Raw genomic sequence first — 23,765 nt, 5'->3', positions numbered from 1 at the left:
TGATGAAATGATTATTTTAGGTACACTACAATCCTTTTGTATTTCTAACTTTTATAGAAACTATGGGGAAGATTTAGTTAAATGTAAATGATTGTAAAGTAAGATTGAAAAATATAAAATAAATCTTTCTTTTAAATTTAATATCTCTTTCAATTTTGATCATTAATTATTGTCGAGAACTATGGTATTCTGGTTAAAAATAAAAAAATAAAACAAGTAATGTGGAAGATCATCTATCACAATTGTTTATTATCTTTTGTAATATAATTAAAATTAGTACGATGAACACTATGAAGCAAATAACAGTGGAATGTACAGCTTCGTATAATAATTTCGGTGAGAATACCGACCAAACGAATAAATGATGACGTTGAATACTGATTATTATCGTATAAATAGTCAGTGGTACATATTTCCATCCTATGTACATTTTACTAATTCGTGTAATAATCTCAGGTGTACTAAAAAAAAATTTATATTTTCATCACAGTAATATTGAAATAGATTTAAGTACTTTTAAAAGTACAACACTGTACTCACTTGTGCGGGTACTGTAATACTGAATGATAAACGAGTAAAAGATAGGCCAAAACAGGTGCAGAATAAACATTAATTAACATCAATGATCCATTAATAAATGGCATATAAGATTGTATACCAACGTAACCAGCGGCTACATCAATAGTCGCCAAACTATTAGAATTTCCCTGAAGAAAACCCATATCGTTAAACACTTTCTACCTCAACACTGAAACTCCAATAGTTAATCAACATTTACCTGATAAAAATAGAACACATTGCCAATCCAAGCATACAGAAATATATTAATTTCTTGCATGGTATCATTTTCAATTATATCGCGAATTACACTGCTAAAAATGATTTGAAATGGCAAAAGCAATACATTATGTGGCTGATGTAGCATCGCTGAAATCATAATCCAAATTCGGACTATAGAAAATAATGTGACTCTTAAAAAAATTGTCTTTTCCTGTTTGATTGCTAACACCGAACGATAAATATAATTTCCACAATTAATTGCAAGTAACATCCAGAAAATTTGGACTTCATATATTCCTCTGCAAAAGAAATGATTATTGTTTCCTTCTACAAACTATCCTCATTGATTTTTGAGTAACAGACCTACCTAGATGACGGATAAAATGGAATTTTCATAACACTATTGTTGTGCATATGACGAAGATAAATGCATAAACTAGCTATGATATTAGACACTAACGATTGCTGTTTGTATACTTGGTCCTCGTGTACAAAATCAATCCATATTAAAAGTGTAAGACCTAAGACAGTAGATACATCTGAATACAAGTTCCTGTTCTATTAATTTTGATAATGATTTAATTACCAACAACAAGCACAATAGTCATGCCTAGCATGCTTTCCTGCTCTATAAAAAATCCTGCTATATCAGGAAGATGAGCATATTTATCCCCGGTGCTATTTAATTTCCTAAGTACTCTGTGTCCTATTAGTAGCAGAAAAAGTTTGATACAATTTCGTGCATAAAAATGCTGGAAATTTTTGTAGCTGTAATTTAATATTCAAGCATTAAACTTCTAACAAATTGCTGGTTTATGATGTAGCAAAGCTTCTCTTACAATTGTAAATCAGAAAGATATTTTGTAGTGGAGTTGTAAAGCAATAGCGTAAGAACTGTGACCCAATAGAAATACCAAGTTTGATGCTCCTCTTCCACAAAGCTACTACCACCAAGACTAATTGCATGTATCAATGAACCAAATACAAACAGATGCTTTCCTGTTATATTTCCTATTTTCTACATTTTAAATAAGAATTTATTAAAATGTATATAGATGATTTTATTTACAGCTTAAATTTGTCTTTTACCTCCAGAGTTGGAAATCTGACATTGCTAAGTATATAAGAATTTAGAATTATAATATTTGCTATAAACAATAGTACAATGAAAGTAGTCAGATTCCTTGGATTAAGTAATGATATGTCTTCAGATTGCCAGATAAGATTTATCAGTACCATTGAAAGTATATTTAAAATAATAAAAAATGAAATTCTTTTTAATTTAACCACCATAGGAAATATTTTTCCCATCAAGATACAAGTGATCTGAAATGATTATTAAATTTGTTGTATTGCAATAATTAAATACAGTTGGTTGCAAAGCTAAATTTTAATTCTTACATGACACAAGAAAAATATGGATATGATTATTATTTGAAAATCATATTTTATCATACTATTTATGAGTACTTCTTTCATTTCTTTCAGTGCTGTTTTGTATAACAATGCAATATCATCAGTCATGTCATTTGGATGGTCTTTAGTATTTAACCAAGCATTATGAAGCTTCACTGCCTCTAGATATTTTTTATACCCATCTATAATAATATGCAAATGCATAATGTCATTCGGAAAAAGTTTCAAAGTCTGCGTAAATCGATTTACTCACAGAAAGACTCATAATCAGTTAGCTTTTGAAAATGATGGAACACTTGCTTGGAATTATAATAAAGTAGATATAACTTTTTGGAAGTAGGTAAGTTATATAAAGTATCTACAAAAACAGTTCCTATGTTGGAAAATGGTATTGGCATTCCCAAGATAACAGACAATGTAGATGCAATATCTATTTGTGATATTTCTGTGAAACTATTGTGACTTTGAAAGCAGTTTCCTCCGATTGCAATGAAAGGAACAGTTGTTTCTGATATTGTTGATCCACCATGACCTCCAGAATCTTTCATCCCATGATCCCCACAGATAATAAATAAGGAAGAATCATTATTTTGATTCTGAAGTTAACAAATTGACACTACTTTTATAAATACAGAAAACTAAACTGATCATTAGAGAAGATATAATAAACCTACCCAACTTTGAATCTGAGATTGAATATTGGCAATTATATCATCCATTTCTTTTAATTTAGTTTTAATAAGTGGACTAAATGGTCCATGGACATGACCAATATGATCAAGTCCTAGATAATGAAGAATCATTATGGACCAGTCATTGTTATTGTACAATTCTTTGTGTAAATGTCTAGTCACATTATTATCAACCTGAATTTAAATTTCTTATTGAATTATGTATAATTATATAATAGTTTAATGAAGACAGCTCAATATACCTCAGTAAAATCTGTTACAATAAAGGATGTAGTACCATCATAACGATGAAATATAGAAGGAAACAAAGTGAGCCAAGTATTGTCACCATAAAATATTAATTTATGACCATTTCTCTTTGCTTGAAGAAGCATACTATCACTAGCAATTGGTTTACTACCAAAATTTAGAGCTACATCAATGAAATTGGGTACTACACCAGTAGTAATTGCCTAAATTATATAAAATATTATTTCATATATTGTAATTTTGAAGCTATAGATTTTATTTCAAATACAATACCTTTATTCTAGGCATTGTAACAGTTGGTGGTTGCACTTTAGCTTGTAACAAACATGCAGAACCATTTGCTATAAGATTACTTGTTACAGGCATTGCTAACTTTCCAACTGGCCCTATTACAAAATCCCATCTCAAAGCATCAATAACCATAATAATCAGTCTTTTTACCATAGGTTGATACAATGTATCTGTCTTTATTCTAAAATGTATATTGAGTATGATTAAAATATCATAAACAAATGATTCCTAGAAATTTCTGAACTATCATGAAATCCACAGAACTCACCTCACATTTTCTATAAATTTTGGAATATTGTTTTGTGTTGCTACAGTGTTATCATGGTTTATCAAAGGGAAAAACCCATATAAAAACAATGAAATAGACAGAGGCCCAATGAAAACTATGTAGACTAATATAATAATGTTTCTATCCATTTTTCTGTCTGTAATTGAAGAGAATAAAATATATTTGGAAGAGAAATCCAGAAATAAATTTTTATATTTGAAAATTACTTCCAATTTTCCACCATACCTTTCATATTGACTCTAATGATCAATCTGAGTATTCCAAAACTAAAATTTATTATTCTGTAGATTATTATTCACATAACAGCCTGTTATCTCATACAACTTATAAGGTTAAACAACTGATAACTCAAGAAATTAATGATTTCCAAATTAAAACTTCTGTACTATTCATTTTTTAAGTAATAAAACATCACAACCCATATTTTGTAACAGGCATTCTCTCTCTAATTCTAACAAAACATTTTTTAAATTATGTACAACTTTCATATTTCATGAGTCCACCACAAACGTTATTCGTTCCTTTGGTGGTGGCGGCAAACTTTGAGATAAATAAAACTAGCGACTGTAAGACATTGTCTACTATCAGAGCTATTCAAGAGATTTAATAACATAGAAACATGTTAATCATTTGTTAAATACTGAAGACAATATCAGCATGACCGTGTAATTACATTAAGCAATACATATTTATTGAATACGGAGAAAACCGAAAGGGTTACCAACCAGCCGCGAATCTAATAAAATTCGAGGCAAATCATATCTTTCAAGAAAGAAATTAAATTTACTTTCTTGCTCGTATTTTCACGCATTTATTGCATTCTAATGAGATGCTTTATGAAAATCGAAGAAGAAACCTTATGGAAAGAACGGTAATTAGAAGTCGCGCTGTATTTCGTTGATAAAACACTGACATAATCCGATCAATAAGTGGAAGCAGACTTTATTTTATCAAGCAAAATCCACTCAGTCAGCGGACACCCGCAGCGACGCATTATGTTTCGGTAATCAGAATTTCAACCAAAGCACAATTTCTTGTTTTTCACCTCTAAGTTGAACTATCACTGTGTTTGACTCATTTAATATACAGTGAGTATGAGAAATTAAATAAATTAATACTGTTTTGTTTAAAACGATCTTCCTTTTTAATAAGAGTAATCATCCTCTAAATTATAAATTATAAATTGTTTTTTCAATTGAAATCATAAATAACATAATTTATCATAATTTAACACAATTTTAGAGAAAAATGGCATCTATAGAAGAGAGTTGGAAAGAAGCAACTGAAAACCTAGATAGCGAAGTTTGCGATACATGGTTTACAAAACTACAGGAGGCTTATTCAGAAGAGAAGCGTACTTATCATAATCTGGATTCACTTCAAGAGAAGTTAAACTGTTATTACGAGATTAAAGACAACTTAAAGAACCCTCAAGCTATGCTCCTTGCCTTATTCTTTCAGAAGTAAGTAATATAATAAAACTGAGACTAAAGAATTGATAATGAACTTCAATTATGTTATAGCTTTGAATATGATCCCAAAGCTTTAGATGGTGAAAACAAGAATTTGGAACATTTTAATGCATTTACAGATGAAGCTGGAGTTCCTGAAGTAATTATCATTTTCTATATTGATTATCTGAGGAATGAACAATAGATCTAAATTTTATGTGGTATTTTTCTTGCATAGGATGCGCAATTTAAAGAAGAAGCTTGCGAGCTACTTAAAGTAGCTGCAACGCATAGTACTGATGCACATAAAATTGGTGGTGCCTTTGGTGGTGAAGATGCTCATTACTTTTTAGATTTGGATATGGCTGTGTTAGGCTCCTCTCCAGAAAATTATACGGAATACAGAGAAAAAATAAGAGGAGAATATTCTTTTCTGAGTGAGCCAATGTACACAGCATTGCGTTTAAAGGTAATTGAATACAATTCAATAAATGTGTATCCATTGTATATTACTCTCTAAATAAATTTCTTTTATAAAATAGGTTCTGCAGAATTTTGTCCAGATTCCAAATATTTTTGCCACAAAGGAATTTCGTGAAAAATATGAAGAACAAGCACGACAGAATATTCAAGCTGAAGTTGAATTGTTATCTTAGGATAATTGATGAATTTTAAGCATGGTAAAATGTATCTTTATGCAATTTTGTTATTTGATATGTTTATTATTGAACTGTAAGAAAAAAATGACGTTCCAATTGACACAAAAATTCTTTTACTGTGTCAGTAGCATTTGATCTCCATATAGAGTAAAGTAGCACAAACGTATATTTTGTGAATTAGTATTTGAAATGGTGTATGTTAAATATCATACACGTATCTATTGTATTATTAAATATAAAGTACACTTATGTCTTATATTTGGTATTAGCCAAATTCAATTATAATTTATTAAATAATAATGATAGAAACATAGCTTAAATCAAATAAAGTAATGTAGAGGCTTACTTTTTTAATGCTAAATCTAAGACATGTGTGTAAACCTTAACTTATTTTGATTGATATTAATACATTTAATTTATTCATTGAATTTACTGATGTACTTCTAAATTATATTTTTATTTTAAAAAGAAAATAGTGAATTTCATTTGTTACAAATATAAACTTTAAACCTTATATTTTCTGTTGCTTCTAAGAAGAGTTACACATGTATAACATTTGTAACTAGTACTAACAAGTTTATATATATATATATATATATATATATATATATATATATATATACATATATATTTAGCCAAAAAAATGTTTAAACATTGTTACATTGAATTAAGCTCACAGTTATAATAATGTCATAATATAGGATAAAGCCAAAAAGTTGTCAATCTGTCATACATACAATTTATTTTAACCGACTAATTAAGTTAATATAAGTGTTTAAACATGTTATAAGGTATACAAATATATGGATATTTATGTAATATTTAACATTCTTGTGTATACTATCCTGTGACACTAACATGAAATTCAATTGTTTAATTGAACATAATTGCAAGTAATTTACTATTTATTATTGAAGATAACTGTTGTCTGACTGTTAAATTAACACAAATAATTTATTTTATATACTAAATTTGATATAATTTGACTATTTCTGAAGTCGAAAATGGAAACAATTTCGAGAGGTATTACCATGGCAATAAACCAACTTTTTAACTTGAACATGACTATTTTAGTTAAAATTGAATAATTTTGTTTAAAATCATATTAAATATTACATATAAATCATTTTATAAAGGTATTGAGCTAACCTTTGTAGATCATCGACGTTGGCGTCCTCCGAATCGTCTTCAATCCAGAAGAAATGCACATAAACTCCATATCTGATTAACACAACTTCACTAATAATTTTATATTATATAAAAAATAAACGTTATTTTTGATTAATAAACACTTTTAAGCAATTAATATCGGTATTAAAACTGGACGCGGCACCGTTAAAAGACGCGGTATTGAGGCTGCGTGCCTTTCTGCGCAGGGTAAGTATCGAATTGATTCGATACATGACGTAGATCGATATCGATTTAAACGTACCGCGCGCTTCGTATATTCAAATATTGACGAAACAATTTTAAGTTTGTTCTAAAAAATGCATCTAAATTAGTACCCACTGATTTTAGGATTGTAATAAGTATATTTTTAAATAATTATTATCCCTTTAGAAGACGTAATAAATTAAATATCGTCGAAAAATAGTAATAAAAGCGTTTTTTGTAGATACATGTAGTATGTTTGACGTTATTGAAGATGCTTTTATTGATCTTTTGTAGCTCAGAATTGATCAATCAAGTTTGTTTGGTGGTATCTAAGTAACCATTCCGAATAGTACTGTATAAGTACTGCTAATCCTAACGTTTTTATTATAAATTATGTAGTTATTAATCCGTTGCCAAGGAAACTAAATTCCAATAATTCATTACTTGTGAAATTGAACTATATTTTTCATTACATTTGTTGTTTAATGTATCATGCCTTTGCAGGGTGATTCAGAAAACTGTTTAGTGAACCACGAAAATGAACGTGAGGTAAGGAAAATTATAATTTAACATTTATGTAATATTATGTAATATTCATTTTTTTTACTCTCTAAGTACTTAATTTCATGAACTTTGATATTTTTATTTTATGCTTAAAATAAAATTCTGGTTAACAGTATACTACTAACAGCTTTATCATTTCCCAAGTATCAATTTCCATTGAAATCATACATGTGGAACAAATCAATCAAGTACTATTGCACGATACTTGTGAACAATTGCACAGATTACTTATCGTTAGGTTAATCATCGATATTGGTTGCTATGATTTTATTACTCTCATAGGCGCCGAAACATCAGAACACTTATCGTCTGGAAGCTTATAATCCGTTCAAAGTAGATCCAGTGGATAAGATTGTGCAGATGTTAATAATAGCTAAGCTTGAAGATATCTCTTATGACGCTGTGGAAGGTCCTAAGATTTGCGAATCGGTTGCCACAGATATCAGGGAAAGGATTAAAAAGTTAAATTTTGATAGGTAATTAATTCCTTTTTTATCATAATTCTCATTCCTATCATAGTTTAACCAAATTTCCAAAATACTTGTATAAATTATACTTGATCCTAGGTACAGAATCGTAGTGAATGTTACCATCGTAGAGAAAGCAAGTCAAAGCATATGTACATCTATGGGATTCTTATGGGATGCTGAAAGAGATAATTATTCCACATTTACATACGAAGCTCGAACGTTTCATGCCTATTGCTGTGTATTCGGCCTTTATTACGAATAAAATCTTATTAAATATCGTATACAATTCGTTTCATACTTTCTCGTGAATTCTTATCATTTTTATATTATTTTTAACTCAATACATTATTGGATATTTATCAAAAAGATTGATAACCATTGAAAAATAATAAGAATCAAAACGTTTTGTTTGTTCAAACTGATTATTTGACTAATAAAAATGATAAATTGTTTAATGATTCCCACGTGTATTATAATTTCTTGATCCACTCAAGTGCTAAGTAAAATCTTAAAGTCTTCGTTTAAAAGCTGCCCTTTAATGATTTATCTATTCTTACATCTTGTGCTAATATTGTAGATTTCATTGACGCATATCGAATTCTGATTATATTCCTTACCATCACGTTTGAATCGCGTGCTGCTTATCAGAAGTAGCAAGATACGTAACAATGTTTAAACAATAAAAATTCTTACGTTAATTATTTTTTTACAGAATTTAATAGATTTATATCTGAAGATAGGTTGCATTTTTTCATGGATTCTATAACCATGTATCTATGTGGTTGTAATCATTTGAAAGGATATAAGACCATAATGAGTGTTTAAATAAAAAGATCCTGATTTGATTTTAATTTTTTCAAGCAATACACGTTTTATATTGATTTTTACTTTATTTTGACTTTCTAAATCTACTCTATAAGGATATTTTAAATTCCTCGCTTACGGTACTTGGTTTTTCACCACACTATTTGTAGTAAATGTGAATATTTATTTTTACTCATAAGAGATTTCAAGATACAGTCGAATAGCTTAATCGTATTTTATTAAACACGAAACCCGGAGGCTACTGATATGACGCAGCCTAGGCATCTTATTCCTATAAAAGAGGAGAACCAGTATAGGTAATAACATTTCTTTATCTGTCGATCACGGCAGGTGAACAATCACTTCTTTAGCATTCATTGGAACGCCTTCACGTAAGTATGTATTAACACCAGTAACTTACATAATTTTCATTTTTATAAAAATATTTTTCTTGTCGTTCTTTTCTTTTTAAATATTTACATTTAAATGTTTGCACATCATTGTTTGCCTCTGTTTAATGAACTCTGCAATTTTTAAACTTTTAATTGTAGAATTGTTAAAAATATTGTTACTGAATATACAAAATGACTTCTTGTGATTACTTTTTATCAAATAAAATTTTTCATATCTGGCTTTGTTTTTTAGGAAATTTGAATTTGAAAATACTTTGAAATATTAAAAAAAAAATTTGATTTCATAAAAAATTACAATTTGAATAATCTCTTTACTGCTTTAATAATTAATGGGCTGTTATGAATGCATTAGACATCATAGCGTTAAGTCATAAATTATATTTAATTACTAATACGCTCCTTATTTCATTCTTAATTACAGAAATGATGGATGTGAAAATCTTTACGATATTAATTGCTCTGGTCTGTCTGAAGAATCAATTAGTTTCATGCGAGGACAATGCCAATTACTGTTACTCCGATAACGAACATCCCTATGTACTCTTCGATACAAAAACGGCTTATGAATTCACGCATGGGTTAATTAAAAACACTACCGTGCCAAGTAATTATACTTACTCGATCAATCGTTAATAAATGTATTTTGAAGACACACCTTCTTATTTTCTTTTTTTTTATTATCGCAGATTGCGAACCTGTTCAAATATGGATGTTCATTAGACACGGAACTCGTAATCCAAGTTCGAAGGAGATCAACGGTATGGAACATAATTTGCCAAAATTAAATGAAAAAATTATTGAAAATCACGAGAAATACGGAAGTGAGTATATTTTATAGCAAACATTTTTTTAAAAATTCTTTTAAATATAATTTTAAAATTTATTTCAGGTGTTGATTTATGCGAAAAAGATTTGAAGAATCTGAGAGCATGGTCACCGGCTAAAAATTTGAAGCATCACAAGAACTACCTGACAGAGCAAGGTGAAGAAGATTTAAGATCACTTGGTACGCGATTCAGAGATTACTTTCCTCAACTCTTACAGCCTAATTCAGCTGATGCTTTAACGAAGAAGTATAAAGTACGTTCTCGAAACACATACAACATACGAGTGCTTAAATTGCCACTTAACGTTCGTTACGTCTGATTTGCTTCCCATTTTTACATAGTTCAGATCAACGGACACTCAGCGGACTATACTTAGCATGGAGCGCTTCATCGAAGGTCTCTTTGGTAATGTAATCATCGACAACAAGGAAGTGGTGCCAATTTCTTCAGACACTTTATTAAAGGTTCATAAAAATTCTTCTAACACGTTCATTGCCATAATACAAACGGATGTGTAAGACATTAAGATATTAATTATTAATGACGCGACCGATCTATTCATAAATTTAAGTCTTACGTTATTATTTTGACCCTGACTATTAATTATGTGTAATTTAAATCTTATTACTCAACTAGTCTTGATAAAGTAGTGAGTGATATTATAAAAATAAAAATTAATCTCTGTTCATTTAAAAATTTAAGGTTTGCTAATTATTTAAGATGCTGATCATTGACGAACTCTTAGGACATTTTGCATAAAAATTTATTTCATTTTCAGGTTTATAAGACTTGTAAGGCTTGGATAGCAGGAAAAAATAATCCTTCTATCAATGCTGAAGTGGATGCATTTGTAAATAGCCCAAGATACAATAAAATAATCAATGACATTAGTAAACGACTGGGTTTCCAAGATAATCTCACTTTAGGTACGATATATTATTCGAGAATCGACAAATTTTCTTTGTGAAAAGAGAGAAATATTAATTATTAATTAAATGATTTGATTTAGATGATATTATGGACATGTATACTGCGTGCAGCTATGAGAAAGCTTGGCAGGTAGATAAAGTATCACCTTGGTGCGCTGTTTTTGCACAAGATGAATTGAAAGTATTTCAGTACAAAAATGATCTTCATTATTATTATCACTCTGGTTACGGTCGAGAAATGAGCAGCAGAATTGGATGTCCGCCGTTGCGAGACATGTTTAATCGTTTTTCGTAAGTTTCTTTAAATTTAACCCTTTCGTTAGCAGCAGAAGGATTAATGCCATAAATATTTTAGCAAACTGGAGAACGGAGATTCTAGCGAACCATTAGGAGTTTTTTACTTCACTCATAGTTCAGCATTACAATTACTTCTCACATCAATGAAAATTGCTGAAGATTCAATACCACTAAAAGCTTCGAATTTCGAAGAGATGGGAAATAGAAAATGGAACATTTCTCAAATGATACCATTTGCTGCGAATCTTGCTGCTGTTTTTTACAAGTACGTTTATAATTAAGATTTTTAATTACTTGGTTCATTAATTTTTAATTATAAAAATTGTCTAAAAATAATCCTATTGTTATATAATTTCATTTTGTTTTATTTCTAGGTGCGATTCCTCGAACAAAGTAAGATTATACTTAAACGAAGAACCTCTAAACTACGAAGGCTGTGAAATGGGTGTTTGCGATTGGGAATACTTGAAAAAGAAGATAGGGTCAAATGCGTTCAACTGCAATACAGATTTTTGTAATAAATAAGGCTACTTGTAAGGTGAACCGATCATCCGAGCATTAATCGAATTTATCTAATTGATTAAACGATATTACATCACCAAGAAACTGTAGTAAGATAATAACGAGAGTAGTTTAAGTGATTATCAAGAATATCAGGTGTACTTTTGTCGGGGATTGCGTGGAAGAAATTACAATCTCATATGCTGTGTGTGCATCGTCAAGGCAACGAAGCTGAACGACCTTACGTTACTCTCATATCAACGACCATTATGTGCTCATAATCATACCATTAAAACTCAACAATATATCTTTATAATTAATATTCAAATTTGCGTGACAAATTCATCTGGAATTTATTAATGTTCCTTATCTCATTTAACTTTAACATTCGAACAACAAAATTTATGAAATTTTGTTGTTTTAATTTATTAAAATTATTCATACGTTATTCATGTTATACATAATTAAATTTTGAAAATGAAAATTCACATTGCTCCTTATTATACCAATCAATGTAAAATTATCAGAGAACCATTCTAAACATTTCTCGTTACATATTCCAACATTTTATCCACTATTGTATGGTTTGAACAGAGTACTAAACGTACAGAACGTACAGGTAGGAAGCAACGAAGCTTGACGATTTTATGTCGGTGCCATTTGAACTACCGTGACAAATGGTAGCCACAGCGATGTATACTTAAATACCACAATGGGTAATAATTTAACACCTATGGATTTTATTATGCAACAAACATGAGCAATCTTGTTGCAGTATTAATGTGACGTAATAACACGTTAGTATCATTTCAACAACCGCAATCGCATCTAGGAAAGTTCAATTTGAAATTTCATCTGCAGGTCATCTCTTATTACTGAAACTTATTCTATCCACATTAAGCAATAATATATTAAAAGAAAAATAATTGTCAAATTCAAACTTCAAATTTAAATTTGAAAATTAACGTTTAAGGATCACTAATGACAACAGAAAATTAACATAAATCAAAAAATTATTATTGCAATTGCTTCATTTTTTAATTTAAACCTCCTCCTAAATATTTTCCATAATGGAATTTAAAATTATTTTTATCTCAATTTATGGCACCATTACCAATGGTCCCCATGGTATTCAATTTTGCTGAGTTAGCAAATGACCAAGATGACTGCAAAATTTTTCCGAAATGAAGATTTGCCATAAAAAGATTGATTCAAGCGTGAGTAAGGACTATTGTAATGGCTGAATTTTCCCGTAACTTAGGGGTTCTCGTTCACCTAACTCATTATCGATCGCGCTTGCTCAAAGTAACGAACCTTTATGATTTTCTAGAACGCACGAAACAGTGGCGTGTGCCATTCGCCAGGATCAAAATCTACAAACAGTAGGTAATCCCCTATTCAGGTGGTGGACTATCGTTGAAACTATACCGACTTTTACACAGTATATACGCTGGATGCAACGAAGCTCGACGACCTTACGGCAGTGGCACACGAGCTGCCGCCTCGAAAGGTGGTCGCGATCGGCATACAAAACAGGAATACGCGAGTTTCACCATCCTTTTTCACAGTCCACTTAATATTTGCAACGGTGATGCATAGTGCCAGTGTTTCGTGATCGAATCGCCAACAGTTGACTCTTCGAAACTCCGCTTCGGAGATCGGTTCCTCGAACCCGCGAATTCACTGCCGATACAAATTCAAAATAAGAGCCAAATTTATATTGATATTCGTGCAATTTTTAATTTAAAAAACAATATAATGAACAGAGAACGATCATTAATTTAACTAAGATATTGATTTTGTGTTTTAAGTGTTTAGAAAGTATCGAACTGATTTATTTCAAATTAGAGATTGAGGAAGAAAAGTGAAAAGTTCCCATTGTCGTTCGTACTTTTTCTTTCTAGTTGTTTCTAACGGTCTGTGCTCGATTTAATGCTCCTAAGCAGGGCGTGAAGTTTAAACACCGGCTTTCAAGATTACGGTAATACCACGACGATCCTTTCTATTTCATGCAAATTATATCATTTCCGGCCCGCTGTCTATCGCTTTCCCTGTTGATCCGCTCGAAATTTAACTTTGTTACGTTCCTGATACATGGAAAGTTTTATGGAGTATGTTTGCGATAGGTCATGGGTGCGATGTCCTGTTAACTCGAGCAACGAAATTTATTATCATTCAACTTTGGATGGAATGCCGCTTACACATCGAGGCGGAATTTCATTTGAATAAATAAACTCGTCCGTGAATAATTAAATCGTTGAATTGGTAGTAGTAGAAGACCACCGAGCGTGACGTGGACGTCCTACTTTTGTTCTCAATTATCAAGTACAAATTACCGTCCACTGTGCGAGAGTAAACTGTTTTGTTCTTCTTCGGTTCGGGTTTCGATGGAACAAAGGAAAGCAGTAATATCGATCGATAAATAATCAATCGTCATTTAACTTGGATTAATTTGGACAGCTACTTTATGAAATAATATAATGAGACTGTAAAAGATTTGTCCTTCTCTTCGACAATATTTCGAGTTAGCTTGATTATTACTTTCAATTTTCTAAATCACTACGACCCTCAACATGATGAGAGAAAAATGATATATTATTTTCTAAAGTAGCCATTTATTCTTCAAGAGGAAGACACTGATCTCTGATTTGACGTTTATTATTGAAGAAGATAAAATTTTTAAGACTTTGTTGAATCAGATTGGTACCAGGCTTACGCGATACTCGCCACTTGCGGACACAAGACATTAACAATAAGTAGGCCAAGTAGACTTATTAGACTGAAAGAAGGCTTTGATAATCGAGTCGCCAGCAATTACGCTATCGTCAACCTTACTCATTCTTGAATTGCTCTTTTAACAGCATTCCGCCTTCATAGGTTCTTCATGAATCCTTGCATATCTTTTTTTAGAAGATTCTGTATTTGTGTATTATAGTGTGCAGAAAATTGTCATCTTGTTCATTTATTGCTAACTCAGCACAGTTTAACATTTTGAGTGTTGCAATGAAAATTGCCATGTAGTGTATTAAAAATATTAAAAATACTATCAATTAACATTTTAGGTAATACAACACGTTATAATTGAAATTATTCAAAATATAGTCATTTGAATTTGCTACCTTGCAAAGTTAATATAATACTAACTTTATTAAAAATTTTCAATTATTCGATTATGTTAAATCTGTGGTTCCTGTGGAATTCACTTAATTAGTTCAGATGGTACTTTTCTTTTTTAAGACTAGAATCACAAACTTTCCTATTGTTTGTTTTTAACAGCAGAATTATGTGAAAGTTAATATCTGACAAAAGCGATTAGTAATTTGAGACACGAGTTTGGTAGTGAATCTTTTAGATGAGAGGAAAGCAGAGGTCACGCTACGAAACTGTTTGCAACATTAATAATCACGTAATGAAAACTGGAACTTCTGCTGAACCTGCTTGTTGCTCGGAAATTATGCAATGTACCTGCTTGTTCCAGTAATACACGAACACATTTTAACTTTCACATTCGTGTGCATGTTTCTCATTTATCCTTAACCTTGATGCACGTGTATCTACAGTTCGTAAATCATCTCATTTTTGAATCGTAAATCAGGAAACTCGGGTTGAATATCTGAAGGTATAAATTAATAATTTTTGTAAATGAAACTCTTCTTAATTAAAATTGCTAAATTTATGAAGTTTACTATTTTGCAATTCTTTTTTTAAAATTTGAAGTATGATTTATCGATGAAGGCTAATAGTTTCTAAATTTATCCATTATATAAACCACAAGGATATAAGGATAATTCCATTCTATTTTTTTTTTCTTTTTTTACTTAATCACGGAAAATGGGAAATAAATAAATTATCCTTCTGATTATATAAGACCGACCTCACGTTGGTTGCAATTTATGAAGCCGGTAGTAAAGTAACATGTGACATCAGCACAGGAAAATGTAGGTTTACTGCTTGCAATACTCTGATGAAACGAAGCGTACTATAACTTCAAAACACTAGAGAGGAATTTTAATCTCTGTCATTCTTCCTTTATGACTTAGAAAACTAATACCATTACATATGCAACAGACAATGTGACACATTTTCATTCATTAACAAATGTACATTTCTCATTGCAGATAAAAAATTTCAATAATGATCGTACATCTGTTATTCACGGTTTTCCTCGTAAGTCACGTTTACGCTCGTGACGTTGATTTCTGTTTCGTCGACGAGGATGACCCATATTTGTACATGGCCACCAAGACTGCCTATCATTTTGTCCATGCTGGTAAAACCAAATTTCAAGACGTGCCTAGTAAGTATACATACAATAAATCATATTATTTCTCCAAGTTATTCGAAGAAATTTCTTTCCTCTACGTACAGAATTAATTTATCCATTTCAACTTCTTCTGAAGTATATTTAATTAATGATTTTTCAAAATATATTTCTTGTTCTGTATTTAATTATTTTATAGATTGCCGTGCGGAACAAGTTTGGATGCTTGCTACACATGGTACCCGATGTCCATCGCAAGCAGAGATCAGCCAAATGCTGACATTAACAGAGATGCAAACCCAGATAATTAATAATCACGAATCACGAAACGGTAAGCGAAAAAAGTAAATTATTTTCTTCAGCGAAATCGAAGCACGCAATTCTCGAGTTTCATCGTTCGTTGAACTTTTACGAAGGAGACGTCATTCTCTTCCAAGGAAACTCGACTAAACTAGTTCGTTGTTAATTCAGGTCATTGACACTTTTTCCTATCGATTTTAGCCACGCGTTGTTTTACATGGTAATCAATAGTTACCTTTCCAGCCGTTAACCTAAGATTTATTGATTCCACACAATAAGCCTACCTTTCTAAATCGAAACACATTCGTATCTCTTATCAGGAGCGGCTAATATTACAAAAAACGAACACCTCCGCTCTCGTTGTTGGCAAATCATTCTACTTTTCTAATATTCTACAACCTACATTCTACTATTCATGATCGATAATTTTGTACATTTTAAGTCTGACCAATTATCCTTGATTCATTTTCAAAATATATGAATATCAATAACTAATAAAAAATTCTAAAATTATCATTACTACCTTGTTTGCAAAATTTTTTCTTTCGCAGACGGGCACATGTGTAATAGAGATTTAGAAAATCTGAAGAGATGGAAACCGGATGCGTACCTCGTAATCGAACGAGCGGAAGTTTTGACACCGCAAGGTGTCGAAGATATGAGATTGCTAGCAAGAAGATTGCAAAGCAATTTTCTTCAGCTTCTGCAACCGGGCAACGATAATATAACTTCGCAAAATTATATGGTATTTAAAACAGATCAAAGCCATAATAAATGAGAAGTAATGAAAATTTAATGGAGTCGAATTAACCATGTTTAGTTTAAAACAACCGACGCACGTGATAGCATGGGGTCGTTCATAGAAGGGCTGTTTGGAAACAGAAACGCTGTAGATGCAGAAGAAGTTTCTATAAATGATACTCTGCTAACGGTAAGTATTCTTCGAGGATGTGTTATATAAAAAAAGTTATTTTTATAATAATCATTTTAGCCTTATAAAAGCTGTAATATATGGAACAATGAAAGTAGCAGTATTTCTATGGAGGAAGTAAGCAGATTCGACGAAGGACCAGAATTTCAGAATCTCTTGTTAAATGTCAGTCAACGTCTTGGATTTTTGTATAACATTTCCAAAGGTAAGCTATTTTCCTATTGATGGTGAACAGTTGATGTATTCACGAATCCGAGTTAATTCCAATACAAAAGTTTCATTTGATGGGATTTGAATATCATGAAAATTCATGGATTTCGAAATGACCTTTCGTTCCACGTATTTGCAAAGTACTCGAATTATTTAAGCTACTTTCGAATACCAAGATGAAGAGTTGTTAGAGCAAATAAATTAAACTGTAGGATATTCTAATTTTAATTAAGAGATAGAAATATATGGAATTATAAATATTTTTAAAAATCTCGAATAATGAAAAAGTGGTAAATAAAATATGTTAATTAGGAAGAGTAAAATTACTTTGCATAAATAGTTATATAAAATATTTTTTTACTTTGTTTATCTTTTAGTTATCTGATAATATTAAATTGGTGGTACCAGTCACCAGTGACCAACGTAGCATCGAACATGCTAATTAACAAAATTACCACTTTTCAAAATTTCATATAAGAGAAACGCTTTGTTAACGTGCTAATTATCAAAATAATAACGCGTTAAATAAAAGAATTATCAATTTTCAAGAAACACGTATCGGCTAACAGAGTAATAACGCGTTGAGTAATCAAACTGCCAGTTATCAAGATATCAAAATGACCAATTTCCATAATTTTTCAGAATCAATCTTAACGATGTACAATATGTGTCGTTACGAAAAGGCTTGGACAGTGACGAAACTTTCTCCATGGTGCGCGGTCTTCAGCAAAGAAGAGCTTCGTGTGTTGGAATATCGTGAGGATCTCTACTACTATTACAAAGCCGGATATGGACGTGAAATCAATGCTCAGCTAGGATGTACTCTTTTGCAAGACATGATGAATCACTTTTGGTAAATCTCTTTTCTTATCCTCTCATCTGGAATTATCATTTTTCGCCACTTTTGTAACAGAAGATAAAATATTACTCTCTTTTATCGAAGAAATATGATTTCAAACTTTTATAGGAAAGTGGAGCAGGATAAAGAATCGATGGAACCGAATGGAATATTTTACTTCAGCGACATCATCAGTCTGCAAAATCTTCTGACTACATTGGGCATAAATAAAGATCAAATGAAGCCAACTGCTTTTAATTACAAGGATATGGCGAAACGACAATGGAGAACATCCTTTATTTCACCCTTCGCTGCGAATCTCGTCGCTGTGTTTTACAAGTAAGAATTGCTTTGTTTTAATCAGAATATCTTTGTATATGTTTAAATTAAGAGGACGTCTTATTTTAGAAGATTTCGATAATCTTACAAAATGATTTGCGGTTAGTTAAAGTGGTTTCTATTTTGATTCGTAGATGCGACGGCAACACTCAACCAAACAAAGTAATGTTTTACTTGGCCGAGAAGCTGGTCATGTTAGACGGATGTGACGTAGGCCTTTGCGATTGGGAATACTTCAAGCAAAAATTCAACCCGATCATAAATCGTTGCAATCTCAACGTCTGTTGGAACGGAAGTGGGGTCACCACTTTTCTTCCCAATCTTATCCTAATTCTTCTCTCATGCTTTTCTCTAGTCTTTGTTAGAAATTAGAATACGTACGTGTTCCGTTCGTAAATCGCGAACAATGCATAATTAAATTTAATCAACACACATATCAATGAAACTATTCGTACGATTATTAAATTAAAGTAGCTCGATAAAAAAAAAAGCTGGAACATTCCGCTGTGCTTTTTGAAACGCCAAAAAAAAAAAATGGGTATATAGATACATTTAATATTTTCTATTCCTATCTTATCGCTGTGTACGTTATTTGTAATATGCATTTATTGTTGTGTTAATTTGTCATCTTCATTTGTTTATATGTCACAGATATAATATTCGTGCGAGGTGATATTATTTATGACATCTAACATTCTAACAACGTCCGTCCTATTTATCAGATATTCGCAACAAATTGTAATGCACAATTGTTGTTATATCGTTGCTTGAAAATATACTTTCGAATCTTCTAAGTGTCGTAAGGTCAACATACTTGTATACGCTTAATAAATGTAAAGATTTGAATATTAAGTTTTAACTATAATTCGTTTGGTGATTTAATTTAATTAATCATATAAAATTACTCAAATTTTATTTTCTAACCCTTCAATTTTTCAAAACTTGATATGGATAATTCAAAGACAAATCACTATAGTTTTACGTTATTTTCAAATTATTCATATCAGGTTCAATGATAAGAAATAAAAATTTGGATATTCAATTTAGTTTCAATCAATATGTATTCGTTCATGTATAATGTGATGTTTCATATTTAAATAAAAACAGCTAATGATTACTTCAATGAGTGTCCGTGATGAACCTTGAAATCAATTTATAAAATTTGTTAAAATATAAAGACGGTAATAGACGTGACACATTGAATTACACGAAGGTCTTGCAATCATCGTGATTAATAAAATCATCATAATTATACGTGTAATGCATCGTCAAGGATCATTTGTAGGTTTCTAGATAATGATCAGTAAAATTTGCATTAAACGCGTAAATTACCAATAAGTGGAAGATGTCAGACTTAATTTAATATGCCGCCTGCATACTGCAGGTGAACGATTCGTTAATGAAAGAAACCTTCGACTTTATTGATACAATTCCCGTTGAGAAAAATGAATAATGTTTGTTCGTTGCACTGTATTCTCAATTAAATATTGTAAAATGTAAGAAAATTTCACAACGATTTCCTGAAAATTATTATAAGTTATTTTCTAGCACACAGTTGGACAATTAACTACCACAGCACATATTTATTATTCATCTTTTATCTGATAAAGACCATCGCGTTATTTAAGGCTGTATACTTAGTATCGCGCAACTTGCAATAATTAATAACATTGCCACACGTGCTGAGTAAATTTTCATCGAATAATATATAATGTACCAAAGAAAACAAAACGAAAAATTTATACAGAAATAGGAGAACAAATGCAACGAACACCTTTTTAATCAATGAATAAAGTAAAGTGCTTTTACTGTTTTATAATAACAACACATTTTAACTTGTTTTATCGGTCTGATATAATTTGTATGCATTACACGATTGTTACATAGTAGGAGAAAATTGAAAGTATAAATGAATTGCATTCAGTTGCATGCAAGTATTCAGCTTGCACTTTTGTCTTGTGCAAGCTCGACATATTTAGTTTTTTTGAATTGAAGGTGAAATTATAATTAATGTTATAGTTCTTCGATTGTGGTGAAAAATATGGGACCATTTGAATTAATAAAAATGCAAAGGGATATTTCTTAAAAATGACTCGAAATAATATCATATTTTAAATTTATGACGACGTTATTTAGTGTTTCGTAAAGAAAAGTTTTTTCCAAACTTCTCAGGCTGTATCCATAAATTCTGAACTTAATGCAATAAAAATAATGAAAGTAAATTGTCTTGCGTAACTTTTGTCATAAGACAGCCCATATTTTTGGCCAGCATTGTGTATACCTACCATTCATTGATTTATTTAACGTATGTTGTTTCAGAATCATCAAACTATTTAAGAAAATTATTCGATGAAAACTGTTACCATGTTGCCAATGTTCCTTTTGGCGATACATCAAATGCGTTATTCGGAATATCTAACGACTATTAATCAACCGATTCAACAACTCCTTAATACAACAAAGTTCTCAGATGTGCATCTGATTGTTCACGATCCTTACAAAAACAAATCTGAAGTAATTGATGGGATATACAAGACAGTAGCTGAAATTCTACCAACGACATACATTTTTTTAAATAATTCAATTCCTGCAAAATTACCGTCTATTTATGCATCTCAGAAGACTCTATTGATATTTATTTACTTCGCTAATAATTGTCCAAATTTGCAACGATCAAAAAATATTATTGACACAATTACTTCGAACAACAATACTGCAAAAGTTTTGTTGATGACTGTATTAGAAGAAGAAAATTGCAATTTTCTATCATTTTTGGAGCAAATGTGGAAGAACCATATTTTGGATGTGATGATCTTAGAGGTACCAAAATTCAAAGAAGATCAAACTGCTATAATGATCCATCAATACAATCCATTTTCAAAAATTTATGATCGACAACCGTACACATCAAGTGTAGAATGGTTTCCCAATAAATTGAAGAATCTCTATGGCTATGAACTAAAGGGCTCCGTGTTTTCCCCACCAAGTATTTTGAAACAGCAAACAGATTCTGGAGGAGATATAATTATTGATGGTCCTGACGCAAAGATTTGGGACGGGATTGTTCAAGCTTCAAACGCCACTCCAAAATTATTTCTTATTAAACCCAAATCGTTTGCCGAATTTCATGTATTGATGAAAAACAACGACACTGATATATTGATGGCATTAATAGCTTATTTCAAGGATCCGAATTTTGCATCACTTGATATTACTGTGCCTCTCTCTTTTGAAAGATGGTGCCCAGTGGTACCAATTGTTCGTGAGTTTAAAACATTTGTAACGAGAGCTGTTATTGGTATAGCTATAAATTGCAGTGTGATTTTAATTGCTTGGAGAATATCAGTTATCCTAAAATTTGATCAGAAATCCTGGCGACTATTGAAAATCTTTGGTACATTGATTGATACATCTGTGTCTATGGAACCAAAAAGATTAATTGAGAAAATTATGATTCTGGGTCTTATTTTTGTGTCAGCTATTGGTTCTAGTCAGTTATACGCTAATCTGACTTCTAACAGTTTTCAAGAACCGTCTCAAAGAGTTTGTAAGGATTTTAAAGAGTTGAATAATTCTGGATTGGTTCCTCTTATCTTTTCACCGTTATTCAATGTAACTGTCTTTAATGATGATCCGTATTTCGCTGCACTAAACAAGAAAGCGATGTTCCCGAAATCTTTAAATTATTGCACTGATCTTCTAGTGAAATATAAAAATGTTACTTGTTTTGGGCGATACAAAGCAGCCGAGGAAATTATTCATTCTTACTTACGTAGAGGTGAAAACGTAATGACCATCTGTGAGAATCTCTGTTACGCTACAACACCGGTTGGATATTTCATGCGAAAGAATTCAGTATACACTGACCGAATTAACGAGATTCTGATACGTTTACAAGCCTCAGGCCTTTTTGAAAAATGGTTCACGAAACAGACGAAAAAATATTCATTAACGAAAACGCACTTTATTGATGTTGATGAGCAGACGGAATCATCATTACCGTTTAATCTGATTCTTATAGTAGGCTGCGGATGTTTACTTTCTTTCTTGGTATTTTGTGCTGAGATAATAATCAATGGTATTGAAAAAAATAAGCAAAAATAATGAGTATTTGCACAATTAAATGTAAGAAGCATTGCATGGTTTTCATTGTTCACTGCACGAATCTTTTGCTTAGGGACATTCAAACAATCTAATATTAGAAGCATAGGATTTAATGATCTTGTACTTTAGTTGAGTCTTGAAATGCCAACTTATTTTCAGCTTGTTTGACCGCATTGCATTACTGTACGGTTTGTGTATGAAAATAAAGAACTTTAACGATTTGCATATTGAATTACACCCGCCACCCACTGTATTAACACGTTGTCTGCGATGATGGTGACTGGTGACCCATTCCACGAATAATTAGTAAAAGTAAAAATAAGGTAAACTTTGAATAGCGTTAGTACACATTACCAATTTTAAAACTTTAATTTGAAAATTAGTCGATCAAATTATTAATCAAAGTTTTAATATGTCTGACCACATATGTGCTTTTCTACTGCAGCAATTATTAATTATTTTAACAAAACCTATATCATATTTTAAAACACAAATTCAAGCAATTAAATTGACTACAGTTTTCAAATAACATTTTGAACGCCGATGAATAAAAGAAAACCCAGTGTATCGAGAAAAATATAAATTTCAGAATTCCGTGGAGAATAAATAAAAGGTCTCCGAATATGCAGTCGGTGAAAAAAAATAAGGGATAGATATCGTTCCCTTTGCCTCCTTTGGCTTTTCTCCGTCGCATATTTTCCCTGCTGGCCCTTCGTTTCCCTCGTTCCATTTCTTGCTACTACCCCCACTGGGTGTTCTGCTCCCGCTGCGAAGCC

General features: G+C 31.1%; 7 protein-coding genes across 9 annotated transcripts in view; 5 read left to right on the top strand and 2 right to left on the bottom strand.

Annotated features, from left to right (window-relative positions):
- LOC114871237 overlaps positions 1 to 23,765 on the bottom strand; it is a 290,378-nt gene that overhangs the window by 246,516 nt on the left and 20,097 nt on the right. The gene's annotated exons all lie outside the window — the stretch shown is intronic.
- On the bottom strand, positions 223 to 4,505 carry LOC114871233 (GPI ethanolamine phosphate transferase 2). The gene is made up of 14 exons (XM_029176898.2): positions 3,943 to 4,505; positions 3,697 to 3,853; positions 3,411 to 3,609; positions 3,131 to 3,340; positions 2,871 to 3,062; positions 2,450 to 2,792; positions 2,182 to 2,378; positions 1,870 to 2,106; positions 1,620 to 1,798; positions 1,367 to 1,548; positions 1,148 to 1,301; positions 779 to 1,079; positions 541 to 707; positions 223 to 461 (listed from the first exon to the last, which is right to left on the bottom strand). Exons 1-14 carry the CDS (start codon positions 3,947 to 3,949, stop codon positions 230 to 232), a joined length of 2,757 nt encoding a protein of 918 aa, XP_029032731.2. The 5' UTR covers positions 3,950 to 4,505; the 3' UTR covers positions 223 to 229.
- Positions 4,643 to 6,406, top strand: LOC114871241. 2 transcript variants are annotated; one of them, XM_029176914.2, is made up of 5 exons: positions 4,643 to 4,720; positions 4,960 to 5,180; positions 5,241 to 5,328; positions 5,407 to 5,637; positions 5,711 to 6,406. In XM_029176914.2, exons 2-5 carry the CDS (start codon positions 4,966 to 4,968, stop codon positions 5,822 to 5,824), a joined length of 648 nt encoding a protein of 215 aa, XP_029032747.1. In that variant the 5' UTR covers positions 4,643 to 4,720; positions 4,960 to 4,965; the 3' UTR covers positions 5,825 to 6,406. The 2 variants fall into 2 exon arrangements, with proteins under 2 accessions (XP_029032747.1, XP_029032746.1); XM_029176913.2 differs by having other exon boundaries at positions 4,648 to 4,805.
- LOC114871287 (dynein light chain Tctex-type protein 2B-like) lies at positions 8,036 to 8,497 on the top strand. The gene is made up of 2 exons (XM_029176987.2): positions 8,036 to 8,241; positions 8,332 to 8,497. Exons 1-2 carry the CDS (start codon positions 8,126 to 8,128, stop codon positions 8,495 to 8,497), a joined length of 282 nt encoding a protein of 93 aa, XP_029032820.2. The 5' UTR covers positions 8,036 to 8,125.
- LOC114871236 (multiple inositol polyphosphate phosphatase 1-like) lies at positions 9,342 to 12,454 on the top strand. Of its 2 annotated transcripts, none has more exons than XM_029176902.2 (9): positions 9,342 to 9,435; positions 9,874 to 10,056; positions 10,139 to 10,273; positions 10,342 to 10,532; positions 10,621 to 10,743; positions 11,058 to 11,205; positions 11,289 to 11,499; positions 11,564 to 11,770; positions 11,880 to 12,454. In XM_029176902.2, the coding sequence occupies exons 2-9, from the start codon at positions 9,876 to 9,878 to the stop codon at positions 12,028 to 12,030; spliced, it is 1,347 nt and encodes a 448-aa protein (XP_029032735.1). In that variant the 5' UTR covers positions 9,342 to 9,435; positions 9,874 to 9,875; the 3' UTR covers positions 12,031 to 12,454. The 2 variants fall into 2 exon arrangements, with proteins under 2 accessions (XP_029032735.1, XP_029032736.1); XM_029176903.2 differs by having other exon boundaries at positions 9,347 to 9,431.
- On the top strand, positions 13,466 to 19,750 carry LOC114871235 (multiple inositol polyphosphate phosphatase 1-like). Its single transcript, XM_029176901.2, has 9 exons — positions 13,466 to 13,987; positions 16,125 to 16,303; positions 16,467 to 16,598; positions 17,119 to 17,312; positions 17,388 to 17,498; positions 17,559 to 17,703; positions 18,351 to 18,561; positions 18,676 to 18,885; positions 19,020 to 19,750. The coding sequence occupies exons 2-9, from the start codon at positions 16,141 to 16,143 to the stop codon at positions 19,255 to 19,257; spliced, it is 1,404 nt and encodes a 467-aa protein (XP_029032734.1). The 5' UTR covers positions 13,466 to 13,987; positions 16,125 to 16,140; the 3' UTR covers positions 19,258 to 19,750.
- LOC114871243 lies at positions 19,851 to 23,124 on the top strand. The gene is made up of 2 exons (XM_029176916.2): positions 19,851 to 20,880; positions 21,205 to 23,124. The coding sequence occupies exon 2, from the start codon at positions 21,250 to 21,252 to the stop codon at positions 22,987 to 22,989; it is 1,740 nt and encodes a 579-aa protein (XP_029032749.1). The 5' UTR covers positions 19,851 to 20,880; positions 21,205 to 21,249; the 3' UTR covers positions 22,990 to 23,124.

This window comes from Osmia bicornis, chromosome 10 (assembly GCF_907164935.1).
Source record: "Osmia bicornis bicornis chromosome 10, iOsmBic2.1, whole genome shotgun sequence".
Classification (NCBI taxonomy): Eukaryota; Metazoa; Arthropoda; class Insecta; order Hymenoptera; family Megachilidae; genus Osmia; species Osmia bicornis.
This window is presented reverse-complemented; position numbering and strand designations above follow the sequence as displayed.

What these genes read in the sequence shown, in the direction of transcription:
- LOC114871233 (XM_029176898.2), bottom strand. An exon ending in TTGTAACAGATTTTACTGAG is followed by an intron (nt 3,063 to 3,130) that starts GTATATTGAGCT and finishes ATTTAAATTCAG; the next exon opens with GTTGATAATAATGTGACTAG. An exon ending in AATCTCAGATTCAAAGTTGG is followed by an intron (nt 2,793 to 2,870) that starts GTAGGTTTATTA and finishes TGTTAACTTCAG; the next exon opens with AATCAAAATAATGATTCTTC.
- LOC114871241 (XM_029176914.2), top strand. Translation starts at nt 4,966, where the DNA reads ATGGCATCTATAGAAGAGAGTTGGAAAGAAGCAACTGAAAACCTAGAT. An exon ending in CTTGCCTTATTCTTTCAGAA is followed by an intron (nt 5,181 to 5,240) that starts GTAAGTAATATA and finishes ATTATGTTATAG; the next exon opens with CTTTGAATATGATCCCAAAG. An exon ending in ACACAGCATTGCGTTTAAAG is followed by an intron (nt 5,638 to 5,710) that starts GTAATTGAATAC and finishes TTTATAAAATAG; the next exon opens with GTTCTGCAGAATTTTGTCCA.
- LOC114871287 (XM_029176987.2), top strand. Translation starts at nt 8,126, where the DNA reads ATGTTAATAATAGCTAAGCTTGAAGATATCTCTTATGACGCTGTGGAA. An exon ending in AAAAAGTTAAATTTTGATAG is followed by an intron (nt 8,242 to 8,331) that starts GTAATTAATTCC and finishes ACTTGATCCTAG; the next exon opens with GTACAGAATCGTAGTGAATG.
- LOC114871236 (XM_029176902.2), top strand. Translation starts at nt 9,876, where the DNA reads ATGATGGATGTGAAAATCTTTACGATATTAATTGCTCTGGTCTGTCTG. An exon ending in CTTCAGACACTTTATTAAAG is followed by an intron (nt 10,744 to 11,057) that starts GTTCATAAAAAT and finishes TTTCATTTTCAG; the next exon opens with GTTTATAAGACTTGTAAGGC. An exon ending in CCAAGATAATCTCACTTTAG is followed by an intron (nt 11,206 to 11,288) that starts GTACGATATATT and finishes GATTTGATTTAG; the next exon opens with ATGATATTATGGACATGTAT.
- LOC114871235 (XM_029176901.2), top strand. Translation starts at nt 16,141, where the DNA reads ATGATCGTACATCTGTTATTCACGGTTTTCCTCGTAAGTCACGTTTAC. An exon ending in TAATCACGAATCACGAAACG is followed by an intron (nt 16,599 to 17,118) that starts GTAAGCGAAAAA and finishes TTTCTTTCGCAG; the next exon opens with ACGGGCACATGTGTAATAGA. An exon ending in CTCGTCGCTGTGTTTTACAA is followed by an intron (nt 18,886 to 19,019) that starts GTAAGAATTGCT and finishes TTTGATTCGTAG; the next exon opens with ATGCGACGGCAACACTCAAC.
- LOC114871243 (XM_029176916.2), top strand. Translation starts at nt 21,250, where the DNA reads ATGTTGCCAATGTTCCTTTTGGCGATACATCAAATGCGTTATTCGGAA.